Source organism: Nyctereutes procyonoides, unplaced genomic scaffold (assembly GCF_905146905.1).
Source record: "Nyctereutes procyonoides isolate TBG_1078 unplaced genomic scaffold, NYPRO_anot_genome, whole genome shotgun sequence".
In the NCBI taxonomy this organism is placed as follows: domain Eukaryota; kingdom Metazoa; phylum Chordata; class Mammalia; order Carnivora; family Canidae; genus Nyctereutes; species Nyctereutes procyonoides.
Genome location: NW_026575051.1, coordinates 71,836,469 through 71,855,392, shown reverse-complemented (window position 1 = coordinate 71,855,392; position 18,924 = coordinate 71,836,469). Strand labels below are relative to the sequence as shown.

The following is an 18,924-nucleotide window of genomic DNA, read 5'->3' as shown; positions in this document are numbered from 1 at the left end:
CATTTCACTTTTATATCTCTATAGGAGATGAGGCATTAAAATTTTATCAGCAGCGTTTTAGAACCAGAGAGAATAGGAAGACCTTAAAAAAAAAAAAAAGAACTTACCAGAAATCCCAATCCTCGGGAGTCACAGTTAGCAACTCCTTGTCATATCCTTTCTCTTTGACCAGGAACTGAGCAAAGCTGTTGTAAATGAGCTACAAATAAGAGCGAAGAAATAAAGATTAAATATAAAATACACTATTCATTCCTAATTTCATAGACCTGAAAACCTACTGGAGTCACTCATGGGGCAGACGGGGGAGAAATATCTATATAATTGTGAAGTTCTGCAGGTTGACCCCCCTTTACAACTTACCTGCCCCCGAGAGCCCCAGGCAGCTGCGGTCTCGATGCCGCAGAATCACACCATCCACATCCAGTTAAACAACCGAGATTGATTATCATTCTTGCTCTTGAATTCTTAGGATTGGAGATCAAGACTTGACGAGGCTTTGTAAACGTATCTACCCCCCCACCCCATGCTAAACCCACCCAGCGCCCTATCACGACGGCTCTCCTGTGCCCACCCTCAGTGCATGGTGCTTCCCCGGTTCACAGACTATTCCCCTCCTGGATAAAGGACACAAACCTGTTCCTTGGTTGTTTCGGTTTTGTCACTGACGGGGGTGGGGATGGTGGGGATGGTGGCGGGGGGTCTGTAAAGAGCTGCCCTCAAATTTTTAGAGAACTGCATACACCAAGCAAAACCAGGCAAAAGGTTCATCCCGGCCACACCCCGTACCCGTCCGACGAGGGTCCCCAGGCCACCTCATCTGCCCTTGAATCTGGCTGGGCCCAGGCTGGGCGGCGTCCAAGAGGATTCGTGAGCAACTCACCCTGGTCTAAGCGAGCCCGTGACAGGCTTTGGGGCGTGAGATGGCACAAGGGCGAAGATGGTGGAGACGCCGTGAAGGGAGTGGGCTCATCATGTCCCCCTGACCCCTCCAGAGGGAGGGGAGCCACCAGTCCAGACCCCTGGGGGCCCACACATGCCCCGACTGGGGGGGTGCGCCTCAGGTCCCGGTGCAGAGGGACCCAAAGCCCCGTGGCCAGCAGGGCCGTTGTCTGAGAGCTAATAAAACCCGCGGCCGTGTGGGCCCGGGCGATGCTGCTGACCCGACCTGGGTCACTCGTTAATGGCTCATGCCGCGCGACATGATGCACCCACAGGCCCCAGCCTGGCCACCCGGGCCTCCAGGACAGCGGGGGTCCCGTGAGGCTGTCTGGACCCCGAAGCCCAGGGCCGACGGGGCATCAGCGGCTTCACAGGGTCTGTGGCTTTTCGTTCGTTTGACCACCTTTGGGTCCCTGAAGTGCTGGCTGGGACGCTGGCCTCCCCGTGATGGGCAGCAGCACCGGTCACGGCTGTGCCTGGGGCCTGGAGCTCTCACCTCCCACCGTGAGGCCTAGGAGTGGTCTGGAGGTGCCCAGAGGAGCCCCCGGACGGGCAGGCACTGCTCTAAGCCCTCTAAGCCCTACGGCTCTACTGCCCAGGTCATTCTCGCAGCCTGTTGCCGTAAATCCAGTTCCTTGTGTCATTTTATAAATGGGGAAACTGAGAATTGTGAAGAAGTTAAGTAAGTGGCCCAAGGTCACAGAGCGGGTAATGGAGGCCCCAGGGCGGTGCCTGTGGGTGCGGGTGCGGTCCCGCCCTGGCCCTGGCCGCCGGCTCCTGGGCAGCTGGTTTTCGGCCGAGATGCTTAGATATTTGACTAAAATCCTGCGAATTCCTTTACAATCAGTTTTCTAATGAAACCAGAAGGCTGGGGAGGAAGGCCCATCCACCGGCGGGTGCGGAATCACACCTCTGTCCCCCTCCGTCCTCCGAGGCCCTGGGGTGGGGACCGGTGGGGACCTGTGGGGACCTGGCCCGGGCGCAGGACGCGCGCGCTCACCTGGTCCCCGCGGCGGGCGGCGCTGGAGCCCAGAGGCCAGGGCTTGGCGCGGGGGTCCCGGCCCCCGACCCCCCGCAGGGCTCGGCCCCCGACAGGTGGTCGCGGGGACGCGGAGGGGGCGCACAGCAGGGGCGCGGCCGGGGCCCGGGGAGGGGGGCGCTGCGAGCTGATGCGCGCACCCCGCCGCCCGCCGCCCTGCAGCCTGCCCCTGCGGCCCGGCCCTGCCCCCTGCGGCCGGCTCCCCCAGGGGCCCCCCTCCCCCTCCCCTCCCCTCCCCCTCCCTCCCCCCCCCTCCCCTCCCCCCCCCCCCCCCCCCCCCCCGCCGACCGCGCAGGGCCGGGGATGCTCACTTCCGCGCGGCCGCGGGGGAGGCGGGCTCCGCGCAGAGGCGGGGCGGCGGGAGGCCCCGCGGACCCAGCTGCCCCGCGCCACTCACCGGGGCGCTCTCGGGCAGGTTGTAGCGACACAGAGTGTGGTCCAGGTCGAAGCCCACCGCGTCGCAGGCGGCCAGCGAGAAGTGCTGAGCCATGGCTGCGCGGCGAGCCCGGCGGGCGCGGGCGGGAGCGGGCGGGAGGGGGCGGGGCGCCGCGGAGGGGAGGGGCGGGGCCGGGCCGGGGCCGGGGCGGGGCCGGGGCGGGGCGGAGCTCGGCGGAAGGGCGTGGCCAGGGAGCGGGGCGTGGACATGGACTGGGCGCCCGCGGAGGGGCGGGGCGGAGCTTGGCGGGAGGGGGCGGGGCCAGGGAGCGGGGCGTGGACATGGACTGGGCGCCCGCGGAGGGGCGGGGCGGAGCCTTGGAGGGGCGGAGCCAGGGAGCGGGGCGTGGACATGGACTGGGCGCCGGCGGAGGGGCGGGGCGGAGCTCGGCGGGAGGGGGCGGGGCCAGGGAGCGGGGCGTGGCCAGAGGCGGGGGGCGGGGCCGCGGCCACCCGGGCACGTTCTCCCCGCCCCTTCCCCCCGCCCCCGCCCCCGGCCCCCCCCACCCCCGTGCCCCGCAGGCCGCCGAGCCCCGCGCCCCTCTCCCGGGCCCACCCGCCGACCCTGCCCCCAAGCCACCCGGGCCCCTGGTCTCCGGGGTGCCATTTAGGCCCATAGGATGAAAGTCACGATGGATGCTTAAACCATTTGATTTTGAGAACCCATGTGAAAGAAAGGCCAGGACTTTGAGATCCTTAAAATTATTCAAAAGAGAAAACACAGTATCTTTAAAAAAAAAAAAAAAAGAAAATGCAAGTCTATTATCTTTGTACTATTTCTGGGTTAAATCTGAAGGAACACTGTCCAGTGGGGGAAAATGTCAATAGTTAGGACATAATGAACATATAATTCATTGGGAATGACTTTTAACCCTCAGAAATACGGATCCTTATGAGACCAATAGGCCAATCAAGGGATTGATTTAGTGCAATAAATAGTTCAATTTGGTAGGACACTTATTGTACCTAGTGGACCCATTTGAATAAAATGTATAGTTGTTCCATTCTAACTCTTAAACGCCCCAAACAGATCTCTCTGGAGCAGGAAGAGGAAACAATCCGCAAGAAGATTGAGCTGTTCACTGATAAGAGTCCAACAACCGAGCTCCTAACGTCTGTGAATCAAAAGAGAAAAACCTCTCCCTCTGCCTGTGTCTCTGCCTCTCTCTGTCTGTCTGGGTCTTTCACAAATAAATAAATAAAATCTTAAAAAAAAACAAAACAAAACAAAAGAGAAGAACCTGGATTGATTCACAGCTTGTCCCTATTCCCCTCTTACGACTGTCTCGTCCATGGAGCATGGACCTTAGTGTTCTTCTTCGACCCCCAGACTATTCCTGCCAAGGTCATACCACCAGGTAGAGGCCACAGGTTTCCCTGAAGGGCATCTGGTTTGACCGGGCGAATAGGCTCTTTAGGGACTCACCTTAGTAACCTGTAACCTTAGTAACAGGTGCATCCGTCGGTCGCCGGAGGGGAAAGTACAGAAGGATTGGTTTTCATCATGTGGGTGTCCCTGGGACTGCACTTGGCCCTTCCCCCGGGACAGGCTCATTGACAGACATTTCTCCTTGTGGCGTGACCGCGGTTACATTTCTTGCGCTCCTCACGTCCAGTCCCAGAGCTCTGTGCTAGGGAGTCTAGACGTGCACATTCTGGGCCAGAATTGAGCCAACCGTGCGCTCCAGGCATCCTGAGAGCTCTTAGCCCTCCTGGAGCTGTATCCGCTTTTCCTGGCCTATACCTCAAGCCTCATTCTGAGTCCTTTTAAGAGCATGTGCCACGGTCCCCTTTCCCTCCCCAACTCCTTTCCTGACCCTGCACTTAAATACAAATGTCTTGTATTTTGTTTCATAGGGCTTATTTTCAACTAAAAATAGGGCTTTTATTGTTTCATAGGCTTATTTTCAACTAAAAATATTTCCTTTTTTTCCTGTACATTAAGCAAAAGTTGAATTTTTCATACTGTACTGATAAAATTTTGTACGTGTGCTGATAAAGTACCACAGCTGTTCTGTTATCAACCAAGAGTTCAGTGTTCCTCGGCCACTTGACTTCTGTTCTTGGAGTGATACAGTAAATATGTCAGTGTCGCAGGCCGAGTCGCAGGGCTCCCCTCCCCCCCACCATTCATACCCTAAAGCCCTAAGCCCCGATATGACTATATTTAGAGATAGGGACTTTGAGGTTGGTTAAATGAGGTCAGCAGAGTAGAGCCCTCATTTAACATGAGGGTGTCCGTACAAAAAGAGGAAATGACACCGGATATGCACATGCAATTAAAAAAAAAGAAGGGTTTCACCCGAAACCTTCCCAGCTGGCACCTTGATGCTGGACCTCAGCCCCTGCGTCCGTGGTGGTCTCTTAAGGAGTCTCAGCAACTAGTACAGTCGGTAGGAGATTTGCCCCTGACTGATGTCGTCGGGTCAAATGTGGCAGATTGTGTTTGTATTTGAGAGATCCCTAAATGGCGGGGGGAGGTCTGTTTGTTTATTCTTTCGTTAGTTTAAAATGTGTTTTTCTGGGGCACCCGGGTGGCTCAGTCGGTTAAGCATCTGCCTTCGGCTCAGGTCATGATCCCGGGGTCCTGGGGTCGAGCCCCGCGTCGGGGCCCGTACTCAGCGAGGAGCCTGCTTCTCGCTTTACCCCTTCCGCCAGCTGGTGCTCACTTGCTCTCTCTGATAAATAAAATCTTAAAAATAAAAGCTTCCAACTCACAATTTCAGCTCAGATCATGATCTCAGGGGTCATGAGATCAAGGCCTCGTCGGGCTTGGCCCTGAGCATGGGGCCTGCTTAAGATTCTCTCCCCCCTCCCCAGAAAACATTTTTTAAAAAATGTGTTTTTCTAAATACCCCAAAGTAAACATTGTAATGTTAACTTTTTATATGATCTGCTCTCCACATCTTTCCTTTAATTTGCTTAAGGGAAAACAGAGTTTATTTAGTAACTTGAAAAAGATAAAATACATAAATGCCTAAACATTAAACTCGGTAGCCCTTAAATATTAGTCATTTAGCTAAATAGAACCAAAAGCTGATTTGTAATACTGGGCGGTGGCCGTAAGATGGCGGTAGATCTGCATGAGGAAGATTTTTATTTGATTTCTTTAGGAATTTTAAATCCCTTAAGTTTCTTAATTTAAAAAAGTGATTTTTCTACTCTCCCCTTCTGTTCTTGCCACAGGAAGAGACACCTACTTAGAAATTTTACTGTGTTTTTTTCCTGTGTATATATTTATTTTTGTGTGTGTTTATTTTTTTATTTTTTATTTTTTTTAAAGATTTTATTTATTTATTCATGACAGACAGAGACAGAGAGAGGCAGAGACCCAGGCAGAGGGAGAAGCAGGCTCCCTGTGGGGAGCCCGATGCAGGACTGGATCCCAACAAAGAGGCTCAACCGCTGAGCCACCCAGGCGTCCTGAGTGTGTTTATTTTTGATGGTGAAGGGAGAGAATGTGGTGGGATGAAGTTCTTTGATAGGAAACTTCTCATGAAGGTATCTCAATAAATATCTAAATGTTTAAAGTATGAAATGAGCTGCTCCTGCAGAGAGAGCTCAAATACTAAATGGCAGATTTATGATTCAGGAAGATCTTTAAGGATGTAGCAGTGGATTGAAATTTAATTAATTAGGACAAATGTCGAGTTTCAGGGTCAGGTTCAAATAATCTACTTTAGCAGCATATGATGGGAAATCTTGATTTCCCATCAGTTAAGTCGGAAAAAAATTATGGATAAACTCGGGGTGAACGCAGCTAGTTCAGTTTACACCGAGTTTCTCGTGGGCTGTCGGCCTCCTTCTGGGAGGTGGGGGCTGTAGACGGCAGCCAGGCCCACGTATTGCCTGAGGGTCTGGGAACAGACCTGTGGGCTTGGCCGGTGCGTCCACACCTGCTCGTCCACCGCTGTCGGCATTCGGTCGCCTCCGGCCCGGGGCCCACAGCGTCAGCCACAGCTGCCTCCAATTGCAATCGATGTGCTTTATTTTTGTTGGTTACGTTTCGGCAACGCTACCTGAGACATGTATTTTATGTCTATTCTGAAACCAACTTAAAAAAAAATCTTTTAACTTTTTTAATTAACTTTTTTTTTAATTAACTTTTTTCTTGCAGAAAGCCCAGAACTTGAAAAATGGATGCGTCCTGGTGTTTGTTATGGGCTGAGCTGTGCCTCCCTCTAATGTGTTAAAACTCTGCCCCCCACCCCGCCCCCGCCGTACCTATGGTGACTGTATTTGGAGAAGCCTATAAAGAGGTCATTAAGTTAAAATGAAGCTCTAGGGTGGGCCCTGATCCAATTTGACTGATGTCCTCATAAGAAGAGGAAATTTGGACCCACAAAGAGATACCGGGGGGCACCAAGCACAGAGGAAGACAGACGGTGTGAGGACATAGCAAGAAGGCAGTGGTCTGCAAGCCAGGGAGAGAGGCCTCGGAAGAAACCAGACCTGCTGACACCTTAATCTTGGACTTCTTTTTTTTTTTTTTTATAAATTAATTTTTATTGGTGTTCAATTTACCAACATACAGAATAACACCCAGTGCTCATCCCGTCAAGTGTCCCCCTCAGTGCCCGTCACCCATTCACCCCCACCCCCCGCCCTCCTCCCCCTCCACCACCCCTAGTTCGTTTCCCAGAGTTAGGAGTCTTCATGTTCTGTCTCCCTTTCTGATATTTCCCACACATTTCTTCTCCCTTCCCTTCTATTCCCTTTCACTATTGTTCATATTCCCCAAATGAATGAGAACATACACTGTTTGTCCTTCTCCGACTGACTTACTTCACTCAGCATCATACCCTCCAGTTCCATCCACGTCGAAGCAAATGGTGGGTATTTGTCGTTTCTAATGGCTGAGGAATATTCCATTGTATACACAAACCACATCTTCTTTATCCATCATCTTTCTATGGACACCGAGGCTCCTTCCACAGTTTGGCTATTGTGGACATAGCTGCTAGAAACATCGGGGTGCAGGTGTCCCGGCGTTAATCTTGGACTTCTAACCTCCAGAACCGTGAGAGATGCAATTCCATTGCTTAAGCCACTCAGTCTGCAGTATTCTGTGATGGAAGCCCTGGAAACTAATGCAGCATCCAAGACTATTTTTCTACCTGAAGAGTCTGGAGTCCATGCTGGACTGCAAAACCAAGAGATTGTCTCTTCTGCTACAGGAAATCTTCCTCTGCAGGCTGGGTCTTAGAGAAAACTTTCACGACTTTCTTAAGTGGTGGGGAAAGTTGGAAACAAAGAAATCTGTTACTCTTAATACTATACTAGTATGGGCAAAATATCTAAACAAAGGATAATGGGTACATTTAAGTCAGGCCTTCTTATCTAGGGTTTGGTGTTCCTACGGGATTATGGGAAATCTAGGAGGTATTTTTGGAGGCTGGTTAGCATTTTGGTGGTAACAGTAGCAAAAAATATGTGAGCGTAGAGAAATGGTGGTTACATCCATGGCCCTTCTTTCCTCTTTTTCACTAATGTTTTGATACCAAATTTTCAGATATTTAAATGTGTTAAATTTTGCAGTCCTCAAGGGCATCCAAATATGCACATATTTCAGGAATTCCATACAAACCATGACGCGGTCATTGTGGAGTTCCTCGTGGCTCTGGTAAGGACCCATAAATTCTTTGTCTCCGGAGCTCTTGAGCAGGATGTTTACTTTTCTGACTTAAATGACTGTATCTCACCTGTGTATTTTCATTTTTGATCTTTCTCCAATTATGTATTTCTCATGATGTACAGGAGTGTCATTAAATGAATCACGAGTACCTCTTCCAAGTTTGTATTTTTTGATTCTTTGATTACTTTGTCTCATTTTTCTTATCTGTAAAATTAGATGTTTGAAAATTTTCTTAAAAGTAATGATATTTATTTAATATTTGAAAAAAAGGGCACAGGAATGAGCGCCGGGGTGGCTTAGTCAGTTAAGCACCTGCTTTCAGCTCAGGTCCTTGTCCCTGAGTCCTGGGATGGAGCCCCCCCTGCTCAATGGGGAGCCTGCTTCTCCCTTCCTTCTCTCACTCCCCCTGCTTGTGCTCTAAGTGTCAAGTAAATAAATAAAATCTTTAAAGAAAGAAAAAAAAAGGCATGAAAAATTGCATATCTCCTGCTCATCCACCCTCTTCCACTATTGGTTTTTTTTTTTATTCCCTCTAACAAAAATATTCCACGCGAGCCCTTTTGAAAAGCAATGTGGAAAAGAGTATCAGTAGTCTTAGAAATGATTTATTATGTGTTGACATATTTAACCCAATTGTAGGCATCTAGGATTTCTGTCCCAGAAAAATCTCAGGTAACCCCTGGACATTGACTATTAACAGTTTTTCTTTTCTTGGCAAAGTGAAAAGATTAATAAATTATTGCTATACCTATATCTGTTTTCTAGTAGGTGTAAGTTATTTTATAATTGGGGACTATGTCTTGTTCGTCTTTGTATCTCAATTCCTAGCACACAACCTGGTACGTGATGTCCATTGAATGAATGAATGAATTTCCATTTCCTAATTTCTACATCTTCTTCCATTGTGAAATTTTTTTGTTTTGTTTTGTTTTGTTTTTTTCATTGTGAAATTTCGCATGAGGCCGGGGAAGCTTTAACTTGGAGGCAGGAGGCACTGTGTTGGACTCTGGATCCCATGTTCTCAGTAGTCAATAAATCAGAATTTCTACTTCACAGGTTTATAATAAAGATTTTAATCTCTCGGAGCCACAATTGCAGGCAGTGTTTTGACAGCCATTCATTTTTAGTTCTGTCAAATACTAGTATAAGTATCAGGCACTAATTTTCCATTTGGCCTTTGGTAGACTCTTCGCTTTCCACACCAAGAACTCACGTGCAGGCCACACAATCACAGGGTAAAAATGGCCTAAGCCAACATTTTGGGAACCTAGGAATTAACCCAGCAACACTTAATTTTTAGTAGTACATCATTTAGAAAAATACTTACTTTAATCACACTGATCTTTTATCATGAGGTTCGCAGAATTCTCTTAGTTTCTATTCATAGATTCTGTCTGTACTGAGATAACACTGCCTACTAAACTCTCTTCGTTATGACTGTTGACCCTTGGAAAGTATTCGCTGTGACTGATTCCTGTTGTTAGAGCCGTATTTTTAAAATATCATTTGGACATGCAAAGCGTTCTTAATGAGAATGTTGGACTAAATGCTCCTGATAGTGAAGTTGTCAATAAATGCATAATTTATTATTAGTCCCTGCTGGAAATTAGCCAGCTAGGCAATATAAAAAACATGTCCATTTTCTCCTTTTATTTTTCTTCTTTTTCACCCCCAAACTGAAAGCACTCTGAGGAGAGTACACACGTGCTGCGGAGTCTCTGGGTCCTCACGTGTCCTTCTCCATCCCACCCTCTCTCTTTGGGGCGTGCAAGCAGGCACACGTGCACGGGCTGCGTCTGCATGTGGGTGGGGGCTGGTCAGTGGGTGCATAAATACCAGACATTATTGAGCTTCTTCTACGTGCCAGATACCGTGTTAAGGATGTTAAATAATGACCTCGTTTGATCATCAAAACACAGAAGTAGGTAAGAACATACTCATTTCAAGATGAAATTCAAATCCTGATCTATGTGACAGGAAGCCAGGCACTTCTGCTTTTCTTAAAGCTCTATCTCACTTTCCTTTCAGATTTTTTCCTCTAGACTAAAGTTATTGATGCATAATATGCGCATGTGATGAAACAGCAAAAAAAAAAAAGAAAAAAGAAGCAAATAGAATGAAAGTGAAAATTTCCTTTCACCATTACTCAATACATTATTTGTCTTCCGAGAAGTAATGACTGTAAGTTGGACGGTTGTTCTTACAGGTCTGTCCCAAAGTACGAGATGTATATACATAATTTCGAAAAATATTTCCAGGGGCTCCTGGGTGACGCAGGTAGGTAGGTGTCTGACTCTTGATTTCAGCTCAGGTCATGATCTCCAAGTCATGAGATCAAGCCCTGTGTCAAGCTCCGTGCTGGGCGTGGATCCTGCCTAAGAACCTCTCTCTCCCTCTCTCTCCTGCCCTGCCCCCTGCACATGTGTGTGTGCGTGAGATTACATATATTTACACACGTATGTTTGCATATTTAAATATTCATATATATTTATCAATCTGTCTCAGCTCTCCCTTCACATTTCCCATGCCTTGATTTTAGCTCTTGGCTCATTGTAATTTTTCATCTCCACTTCTTATTTTTTAATGATTATAATAGATGAGCCTTTCAATTCTTTTTTTTTACATTTTATTTTTTATTTTAATTTTTTTATTTATCTATGATAGTCACACAGAGAGAGAGAGAGAGAGAGAGAGGCAGAGACACAGGCAGAGGGAGAAGGAGGCTCCATGCACTGGGAGCCCGACGTGGGATTTGATCCCGGATCTCCAGGATCGCGCCCTGGGCCAAAGGCAGACGCCAAACCGCTGCACCACCCAGGGATCCCCCTTTCAATTCTTTTTAACTCCTCATCTATGACGATCTTCTCACTCACACAGTTACTACCCTCTTCTGTTCCTCTAGCTCATGTCCTTGTTTCCAACTCCAGTCCTTTGAGCTGCACTGGTATCTACAACCCAATGATTGCCACCTCCTTTGCTTTCATTGCTATTATGTTCTGTTTTTTTTTTTTCCCAGCTGAATAATCATCGAGTATCATTATAATCACTTAATTGATACATCCTTAATTCTCGTATTGCTTTCTCATCTCTTCAAACTAGTGAAAACTCACGCTCTGGTAGTAGCAGATATTAAAAAACAACGTAATCCTTCCCTGTATCTATCTATACCCTTTGCAGTATGACTCTGCAGCCCTCACGTAAGGAATAGAATTGATTTCTCCTTGAATTTGGTCTAGTCTCGTGAGCTGCTTTGATCAGCAGCATGGAGGGGAGGGCATTTTGTCGGTTCTGAGCCTGAGTCCCAAGAGGTGTTAAGGGAATCTACACTCATTTTGGTACCCCTGCTACTGCCGTGTGAATAAAGTTGGTTACCCAAACGGATGATGAATCCTTATCTCAGTCACTCAAGTCCTCCTAGCCTATAGCCAGTAAACTATCAGACATGTGAGCAAGGCCATCCAGAATCATTGAGTCCCCAGCGACCATGTGCTGGCCGTCGACCCTGTGTGAGCCCAGCCATAATCAACCAAGCCTGGTTCATATCAGTAAGACTACCTAGCTGACTGAGGATTCCTGAATGATAATAAGTATTGTTTTAAGTCACTGAGTTTTGGGGTTACTTGTTATGCAGCAGTGGGTAACAGATACATGAGTTAAATCCAACTCTTTTTTGTTCTCTGTATTTACGCCTGAGCAACTAATCCCGGCAGAAGAAAATACATACAACAGTTGCACATGTATTTCAATGAGTCCTTAATGCTGCTGTGCAATAATACTTTACTGTCCTTTCCTGTTACATTTTTCATTTCTCCTAAATCATTTCACCATCATACAAACATGCTGTTACTTTTCTCATCTTAAGACGGATTATTCCATTTCTCTGGCCCCCTTTCATGAAAACTGATTGAAATAGTTTGTCTCATTGCCTCTGATCCCTCCTCTCATGCTCTCTTAAGCACACAAACTTTTCCCCCCAACATGCCACCAATCTTCTAAGTCGTCAGTGATATCCATTTGCTCAACCCAATAGTCAATCTTCAGTCCTCGTTTTATTTTACCAATAAGCATCACTTGTCCTATTGATCACTCTCTCCTGAAGTTTTTTTTTTTTACTTAGTTTATAGGAATGATTATTTCTTCTTCTTTGGGCAAAATACCCAAGTAGACACTTCAGAAAAGAGGGCACACACATGGAATATAAATAAAGATGTTCGGTATCATTAGAAACTTGAAAAAATCAGAACTAAAACCTCAGTGAGATACTACATTTCATCAGACTGGCAAAAATTAAAAGCCTAATAATACAAGTCAGATGAGGATGTGGAGCGCGGGAACTCATGAGCTGTTGGTAGAGGTACCGATCCACACAACCTCTGTTATATCCAGTGAAGGTGAGGAAACCCAGAACCCACAGCCCAGAAATTTCACTACTAGAGAGAAAAACGTGTACACTTGTATAGCAGGGGCATATGCGAAGCAGTTCATTGTTTGTGCAAAATGGCCCCAAACTGGAAACAATCCAAAAGTTGCAGCCCAGAGGAATACACAGTTGTGGTGCATTCAACCAAATTTATACCATGGAGGTGAATGTGAAGGGCCCTCTGACACATGTTACAAAACAGATGACTCCTAATGACATAATGTCAAGCAGAAGAGGCCCAGCAGAATGGAACAGCTACTGTATGACCTCCCCCCCAACAAATGGTCAAAATTAAATGATATTTTTAGAGATGGATGGTTAATTAGATTGTGCAGCCATAAGGAAGTGGAAGGAAGTTAAATTCCATGAAAGCCGGGGAGGTGTTTGGCTCTGGGGAGTGGATGGTGTTATGATGTGGAAGGGTCCTGCAGAATTTCCATCAGGAATATTCCATTTCTTTATCTGAGTAGGTGTTACCAGAGTGTTCATTTTGCAATAGTTTGTTAAGCTGTAAATTTAAGTTTCATGTGCTTTTTTCCCCCTGTGTTTTCTCTATTTCACAAATTTGAAAGTCTAACAAAATAAGGTATTCATTTATGGGGTGTTGTGGGGATTAAATCCTAACAGAAAGTCTGGCACCATAACTCCCCGTGTTTCACAACCAATGTTTTTTTTTTTTTAATTTTTTATTAGGAATCCTTTCCAAACTCTTTAGGATATTTTTGTATCCAATAACTGAACTCAGGCTGGTTAGATTTTTTTTTTTAATTGGCTAAGGGGCTTTAGAAATGGAACAACACTGTCCTTAATGGGAGTGTTTTATTGTCTTTGACCTTGAGCATGAACAACAGTGTTGCCCAATGAGTTAAATACCTCTAGCTTGAAAATTTAGCAAATCCTGGGATGCCATGTTCATAACCGCTCAAAGGTTGAGGGTATCCAGAAGACGTGACACTCTCCTCCTGGGTCAGAAAGCCTGTTCCCTGCAGTTTGCATTGTCTGATGTACACTGTCTTGTATAAGTGTTAAGACACACCAGTGTCCGGCTTTGTGCAACTGCTGCGAGTAGGGTTGATCTGGTGGGTGGAACAAATGAAGGTGTTTGGTCATGGGCAGGGTTTGCCTGGAGATGTGCGGCCAAGCAAGGTGATTCCACATCTCTGAACGAAGCACAGGCTTTCTGTGGTGGCCCCAGAGTCCCTGGCGTGTAGGAAGTAGTCGGGAACTGTTTGTTCACTGAGTAAGGGAACGTGCATGTGAATACAAGGGTCAGGAAGGAAGTCAGGGGCCACCGTAGTTCAGTCAGAGAAGAGAGAGGCCGTAATAAGGATCAAATGAAATCCACACTGCGAGCCTACGTACAAAGGTCAAATGACAGCTATGCATGGGGTGGCCAGGAAGTCCTGGGATTTCAAGACCACTTTGCCTGCGGGTTTGGTTGAAGGAGACAGGAATCTTTGTGAAATGAAAGGCCGGCAGCCCTGGGCTCCGGGGTGAGGAGGACTGGAGTTTCAGGGCCGCATTTTTACTGTCGGGTGAGTCTTGCGGGAAATGATCCTTCCACTGCCAGGAAAGAAACCAGGCCTTCAGCATCAGATGCCTCGGCAACAATTTTGGGCTTGACCCACACTGTGTGATCCAGGTAAGTTACTTAACTTCTCTGAGCCTCAGCTCTCTGTTTTGTAGGGGAGGTGAAACACAGCACCTGTATCACAGGTCAAAACACATACGTACAACGTGAATTACTTCATGAATCTAATGTGGTAAACATGAAGACTTTTTAGATTTCATTCCTTATATTTTTTTGGAAAGTGGATCTGACATATGAACCACGTAGAATTATTCTTGGGAGGCTGGAACCACGTTTACTGTTCGGGGGATGAATTTTTCAAGAGAATGCAGATGCGTATCGTCAAAGTAATTTATAATATTGTCTTCCTACTTCTTTCGCTCTGATCAACACCTTTGACAAGTTCAGATTCACATTGGCAGTAGAGTGAAAGACATTTTATTGCTGTTGTTGCTGCTGTTATTTTAACTTCGAGAATCAGTGCGCGGAGCACTCTTATGACAACATATTCATGATTAGCGCCTGTGTCTGCCAGGACATTCGGTGCAGCCACGTTGCCGCACCACTTAAGTCTGAGAAAAACACACGTAAAGGTTCATCTGAAACGTGGCCTTTGAGCAGTTAGGTTCACTTACTAGCTTCCATCTTCTAAAGAAATGGAACAAAGGCCTTAGACCAATCCGGGACAATTCAGCAGGGTATTTCTGGGCTATCTCATACCATGGGCTTCTTTATCAGTGTAGTCGTACAAAGACCGAAATAGATCTTAAAAATCAACATTCTCATTTGTTAAAAAAAAAAAAGCCTAAAAATCTAGTAATGGAATCATTTTTAAAATCTAGAGAAAGACACCACAGTTGTAAGTAAAATATGTGAAGTGTGGAATGACAGGTGATACGGAATGCTCCGGAATAGAGCAGACTACTCAGTAACTTAAAGGTAAGTAATTTTGACCTTTGCTGTTTAACATTTATAAACTTGTATATATGAGTAGGACACATAAATCTGTATATATTCATATATAGGACCCCCATCATAACATACTGTAAGGAAAAAATGAATAATTTCAAAAAAAATCTTGCATTATTTGGCAACGGTCATAGACTGGAGGAGACACATGGAAGATGGGAATGTGTGAGTGAAGTGACTCAGCTTAATGTACTGAAAAAATTTTTTTATTATTTTTATTTTTTTTAATTTTTATTTATTTGTGATAGTCACAGAGAGAGAGAGAGAGAGACAGAGACACAGGCAGAGGGAGAAGCAGGCTCCATGCACCGGGAGCCCGACGTGGGATTCGATCCCGGGTCTCCAGGATCGCGCCCTGGGCCAAAGGCAGGCGCCAAACCGCTGCGCCACCCAGGGATCCCTGTACTGAAAAATTAAGAGCACTAAGAAAAACAATGATGAAGGTAAGGAACTCTATGTTTGCAGGAAGGAATCACTGTTGAGTGAAAAGTTACTATGTGCCAAAATTTTATCTTCATTATTATTATCTCATTACATTTTCACAGTCTGGAGTCCATAGAGGCCGCATGTCTGGCCCCTCGACCTTTCCTCCTTACCTCTTGTCCCGCTCCTCCCTTTGTTCATTCCAGTCGCGACGGCCCTCTTTCAGCCTCTGGGAAGTCCCAAGATTCCTTACGGTGTCACACTTTTGCACATGGCATTATTTTACTATGACAAATTCAAAATTTTTTTACGGAAATTTAACTTTGCCCCATGTGTGCGTGATTACCTATGGAAATAAGACAGCTGGCTAAGTTCTGTCGCCATCCATCTGCCCCCTACCCCGGCGCACCTCACTCCCCACCCCTGGTCTCAGCTTACGTGTCCCTGCCTCAGGAGGACACCCTGACCAGGCTGAGGTCCCTTTCACGGCTTTCAAGACAATTGAACTTACTAGATTTGTCTGTGATGGTTGGTTTAATCTCTTTCATGCGAGGCTATAAACTCCGTGAGGGCAGGGACTGGGTCTGGTTCATGGTTTTATCTCCAGGACCAGACAAGGTTTCTGAAACACAGTACTCAGCAAGTTTTTGTTGACTGATTTACTCGATCACTGAATCGTTATTATCCCATTTCATAGACGAGGAAACCCAGGGCTCAGGATTTAAGCCACTTGCCAAGGTCACATAACTGGCAAAGGGCAATAATAACCACCTAGTAATTTTTCTTCTCTTTGCTCCTTAATTTGGTGCTGAGGGACACTCCTCTCATAGTTGGAGGTGGAGCAAAAGACTGAGATCTAGGTCCCTAGGGAGAGAAGGAAACAAAAGAACCCTAAATGAAGAGTTATTTTTTCACCCGAGTTTATTTATTTATTTATTTATTTATTTATTTATTTATTTATTTATTTTCACCCGAGTTTCAAAGTAGACTTTTGAGTCTTTGCCAGAAACAAGAATCTTAAAAGAAAGGCTTTCTGTTGTAAGGACCAGCTTCTGAGAAAGAAAGAAAAAAAGTTACTATTACTGTTTTTATCATTCAAAGCTCGGGTTTAAATAATCACAACAAAATTGAAAATATTATTAACTAACTCACTGAAGGCTTACTTTGTGTCAACGTTTTTATAAGCATCTCACATCTATTAACTTATTTAAACCTCAGAACAGCCTATATCTGCAAATCCTATAAAAATCCCCATTTTTCCAGACGAGGAAACAAAGTTTAAAAAGAAAAAAAAAAAGGTTGATAAAACAAGATTAACAAACAAACTTGCTCCTAGTCACACGGCTAGGAAGTAGCTGTAGAAGAGCCAGAACCAGGGGACCAGGGGACCCAGCAGTCTCTTCCATCCACGGTCGAGAAGTGGGTGATTGATGACATCACAGCTGGTGTCTCTCCCAAAAGGAGGGAAGAGTTCAACAAGGAGGTGGGAAGAAGAGCACCACAGGGGCCCAGGTGAGCACTGAGACCTCCTTGGATGGTTGAAACGAGCCTGATGTCTACTTCTGTCCTCCTGGCTGAGCACTGACGAAGGAGGGGATGATGAGAGACCCCAGAGCGGGGAGCGCCTCCGGCTTCCCAGGTCGCAGCCAGCCAGACTACAGTCTCAAGGAGAGGATCTCACCTAGAGGGCCCGACAGGTGGGGGAGCCACGGCAGAGAACCGGGGGAGCCATTCCGACTCCTGTGTGTCCTGGAGAACCTTGCGCAGTTTCCCATGTCCCTGACTCTTTAGGACTCTTGAGGGCTCTAAACTAGGATGGCTGAGGGCAGGGCCACAGATGGGAAGAGTCCTGGAGGTGGGACACGGGAATTAGACGTCTCCCGTCTGATCCCTGGGCGAGGATAGAATCTTGAGTTCTCAGTATGGGATTTACGTACACCGGTAGTCCTACCCCGCGGCAATTTGACTACTGTATGTGAGATTTTTACTACCTATGAAGATTTGGCCACAGCTCCCTAACGGGTATGTTTAAGATATACTTTGGAAATTTTTGCTCAAATTTCGTTTTACCGAATGTTTATCTGATTACCTGCAGAAATAAGACATGTGGTAACGTTCATCTCACCAGTCACATAAAACGAAGAAGCATCAGCGTACTTCACTACTTAGAGGTTAGACAACCAACAGTTGGGTCTGCCTGGGACCCCCCTAGTTTTGACACAGCAAGTCCTCTGTACCGAGAGACCTTCAGGTCTTGTGTCACCGGGACAGTTGGTCACCAGCGTCCGCATACAAACTTCCTCAGATTAAAAGTGTGCAAAGATACTCATCGCTGAGCGTTCAGAGAAGTCAGTCCGGGTGTCCTGGTTTTAGCTTCGCAGAATGCAACGACAGTCCTTCTTGGCTCTAAATAGTCTGTGTCATTCGGACTTAGGGATGACCTACTGAAGCGGGTTTCTGAAAAACGGATTTGAAAGTGCTCTTTATGTTCCCTGTGGAGGACTGACCCTCAGAACGAGGCTAGAAGACTGTGACCTTGCCGGGGTAACAGAGGAGAAGGCGCCCGTGAGGCCTGGTGTCACCGCGGAGCGCGGGAGTCAGGGCAGGACAGGGAAGCTCGTGACAGTTCCCTTCACCCTGGCAGCAGCCAGGAGCCAGGATTTTGACTCTGTTGTCAGCTCTCCTATTAATTCCCTCAGCAGTGCTTGGCATCATAGCCCAACATCATTTTAAGCTCTCAGTCTGTCAACTCTGGATAATTCTTAGCTTTCTCACAGTGTTGTGGGAATTGATTAATATTTATGAGCACATTTATATGGAAAAGTGCAGTATAAATATTATTGCATGAATTGAAAAATTGTTTCCTACATAATATTATGCACGAAGGAAAATAAGCCCTAGACTGTAGGGTTTTCTTGGAATAGTTTAAAAGTGATCAGTTAACTGCCACTTACCCTTTCATCTTTAATAAGTTTAGTGTTTTTGTTATTTAATGTTGTTAACAATGATTTGTGCTAAATTTATTTTTCATTACTTTTACTGTATTGAGGCATCTTGTTTCATGTTAAGTCCAATGCAATTTCTTTGGTTCCAGTTACGGTTTTCGAAATCATTGACTATACTTCTCCTCCATTGAATTTTGTCCAGTGCAGTAAGTACATATGGCGTTACCTGAGAAAAATTATTGAAACGCATTGCTTAAGGGAATAGATAATTCTGTAGTCAAGTTCATTGCATTTCAAATATCTGTTACATGAATTTTTGCCTCACTCTTACATTCCTTTGTATAAAATTAAGAATATATTTAACTGGAAGAAAATGGGATTTTGAGAGTAATAAAATTATACTTAAGAATTTGGTTGAGCTTATGAATCGTATAACATAGAAAAATAGTACCTTTCCCATAAAATACATAACACTAGTACCAATTCTTAAAATATTCATGATGGCAATATTTTACAAATGTCAAAAAATGGTAATATTTTACAAATGTC

The 18,924-nt window shown here is 46.0% G+C and overlaps 1 protein-coding gene across 2 annotated transcripts in view; it reads right to left on the bottom strand.

Moving 5' to 3' along the window:
- The window catches only part of NT5DC1 (5'-nucleotidase domain containing 1), a 117,799-nt gene extending 115,292 nt beyond the window's left edge, over window positions 1–2,507 (bottom strand). For both annotated transcript variants that reach the window (XM_055329763.1, XM_055329764.1), the window contains exons 1-2: window positions 2,376–2,507; window positions 108–199 (exon numbers count right to left, since the gene is read on the bottom strand). In XM_055329763.1, coding sequence (XP_055185738.1) covers window positions 108–199; window positions 2,376–2,468 — 185 coding nt within the window. In that variant the 5' untranslated portion in view covers window positions 2,469–2,507. The remainder of the gene's footprint in view (window positions 1–107; window positions 200–2,375) is intronic.
- Window positions 2,508–18,924: the final 16,417 nt, after the last annotated feature.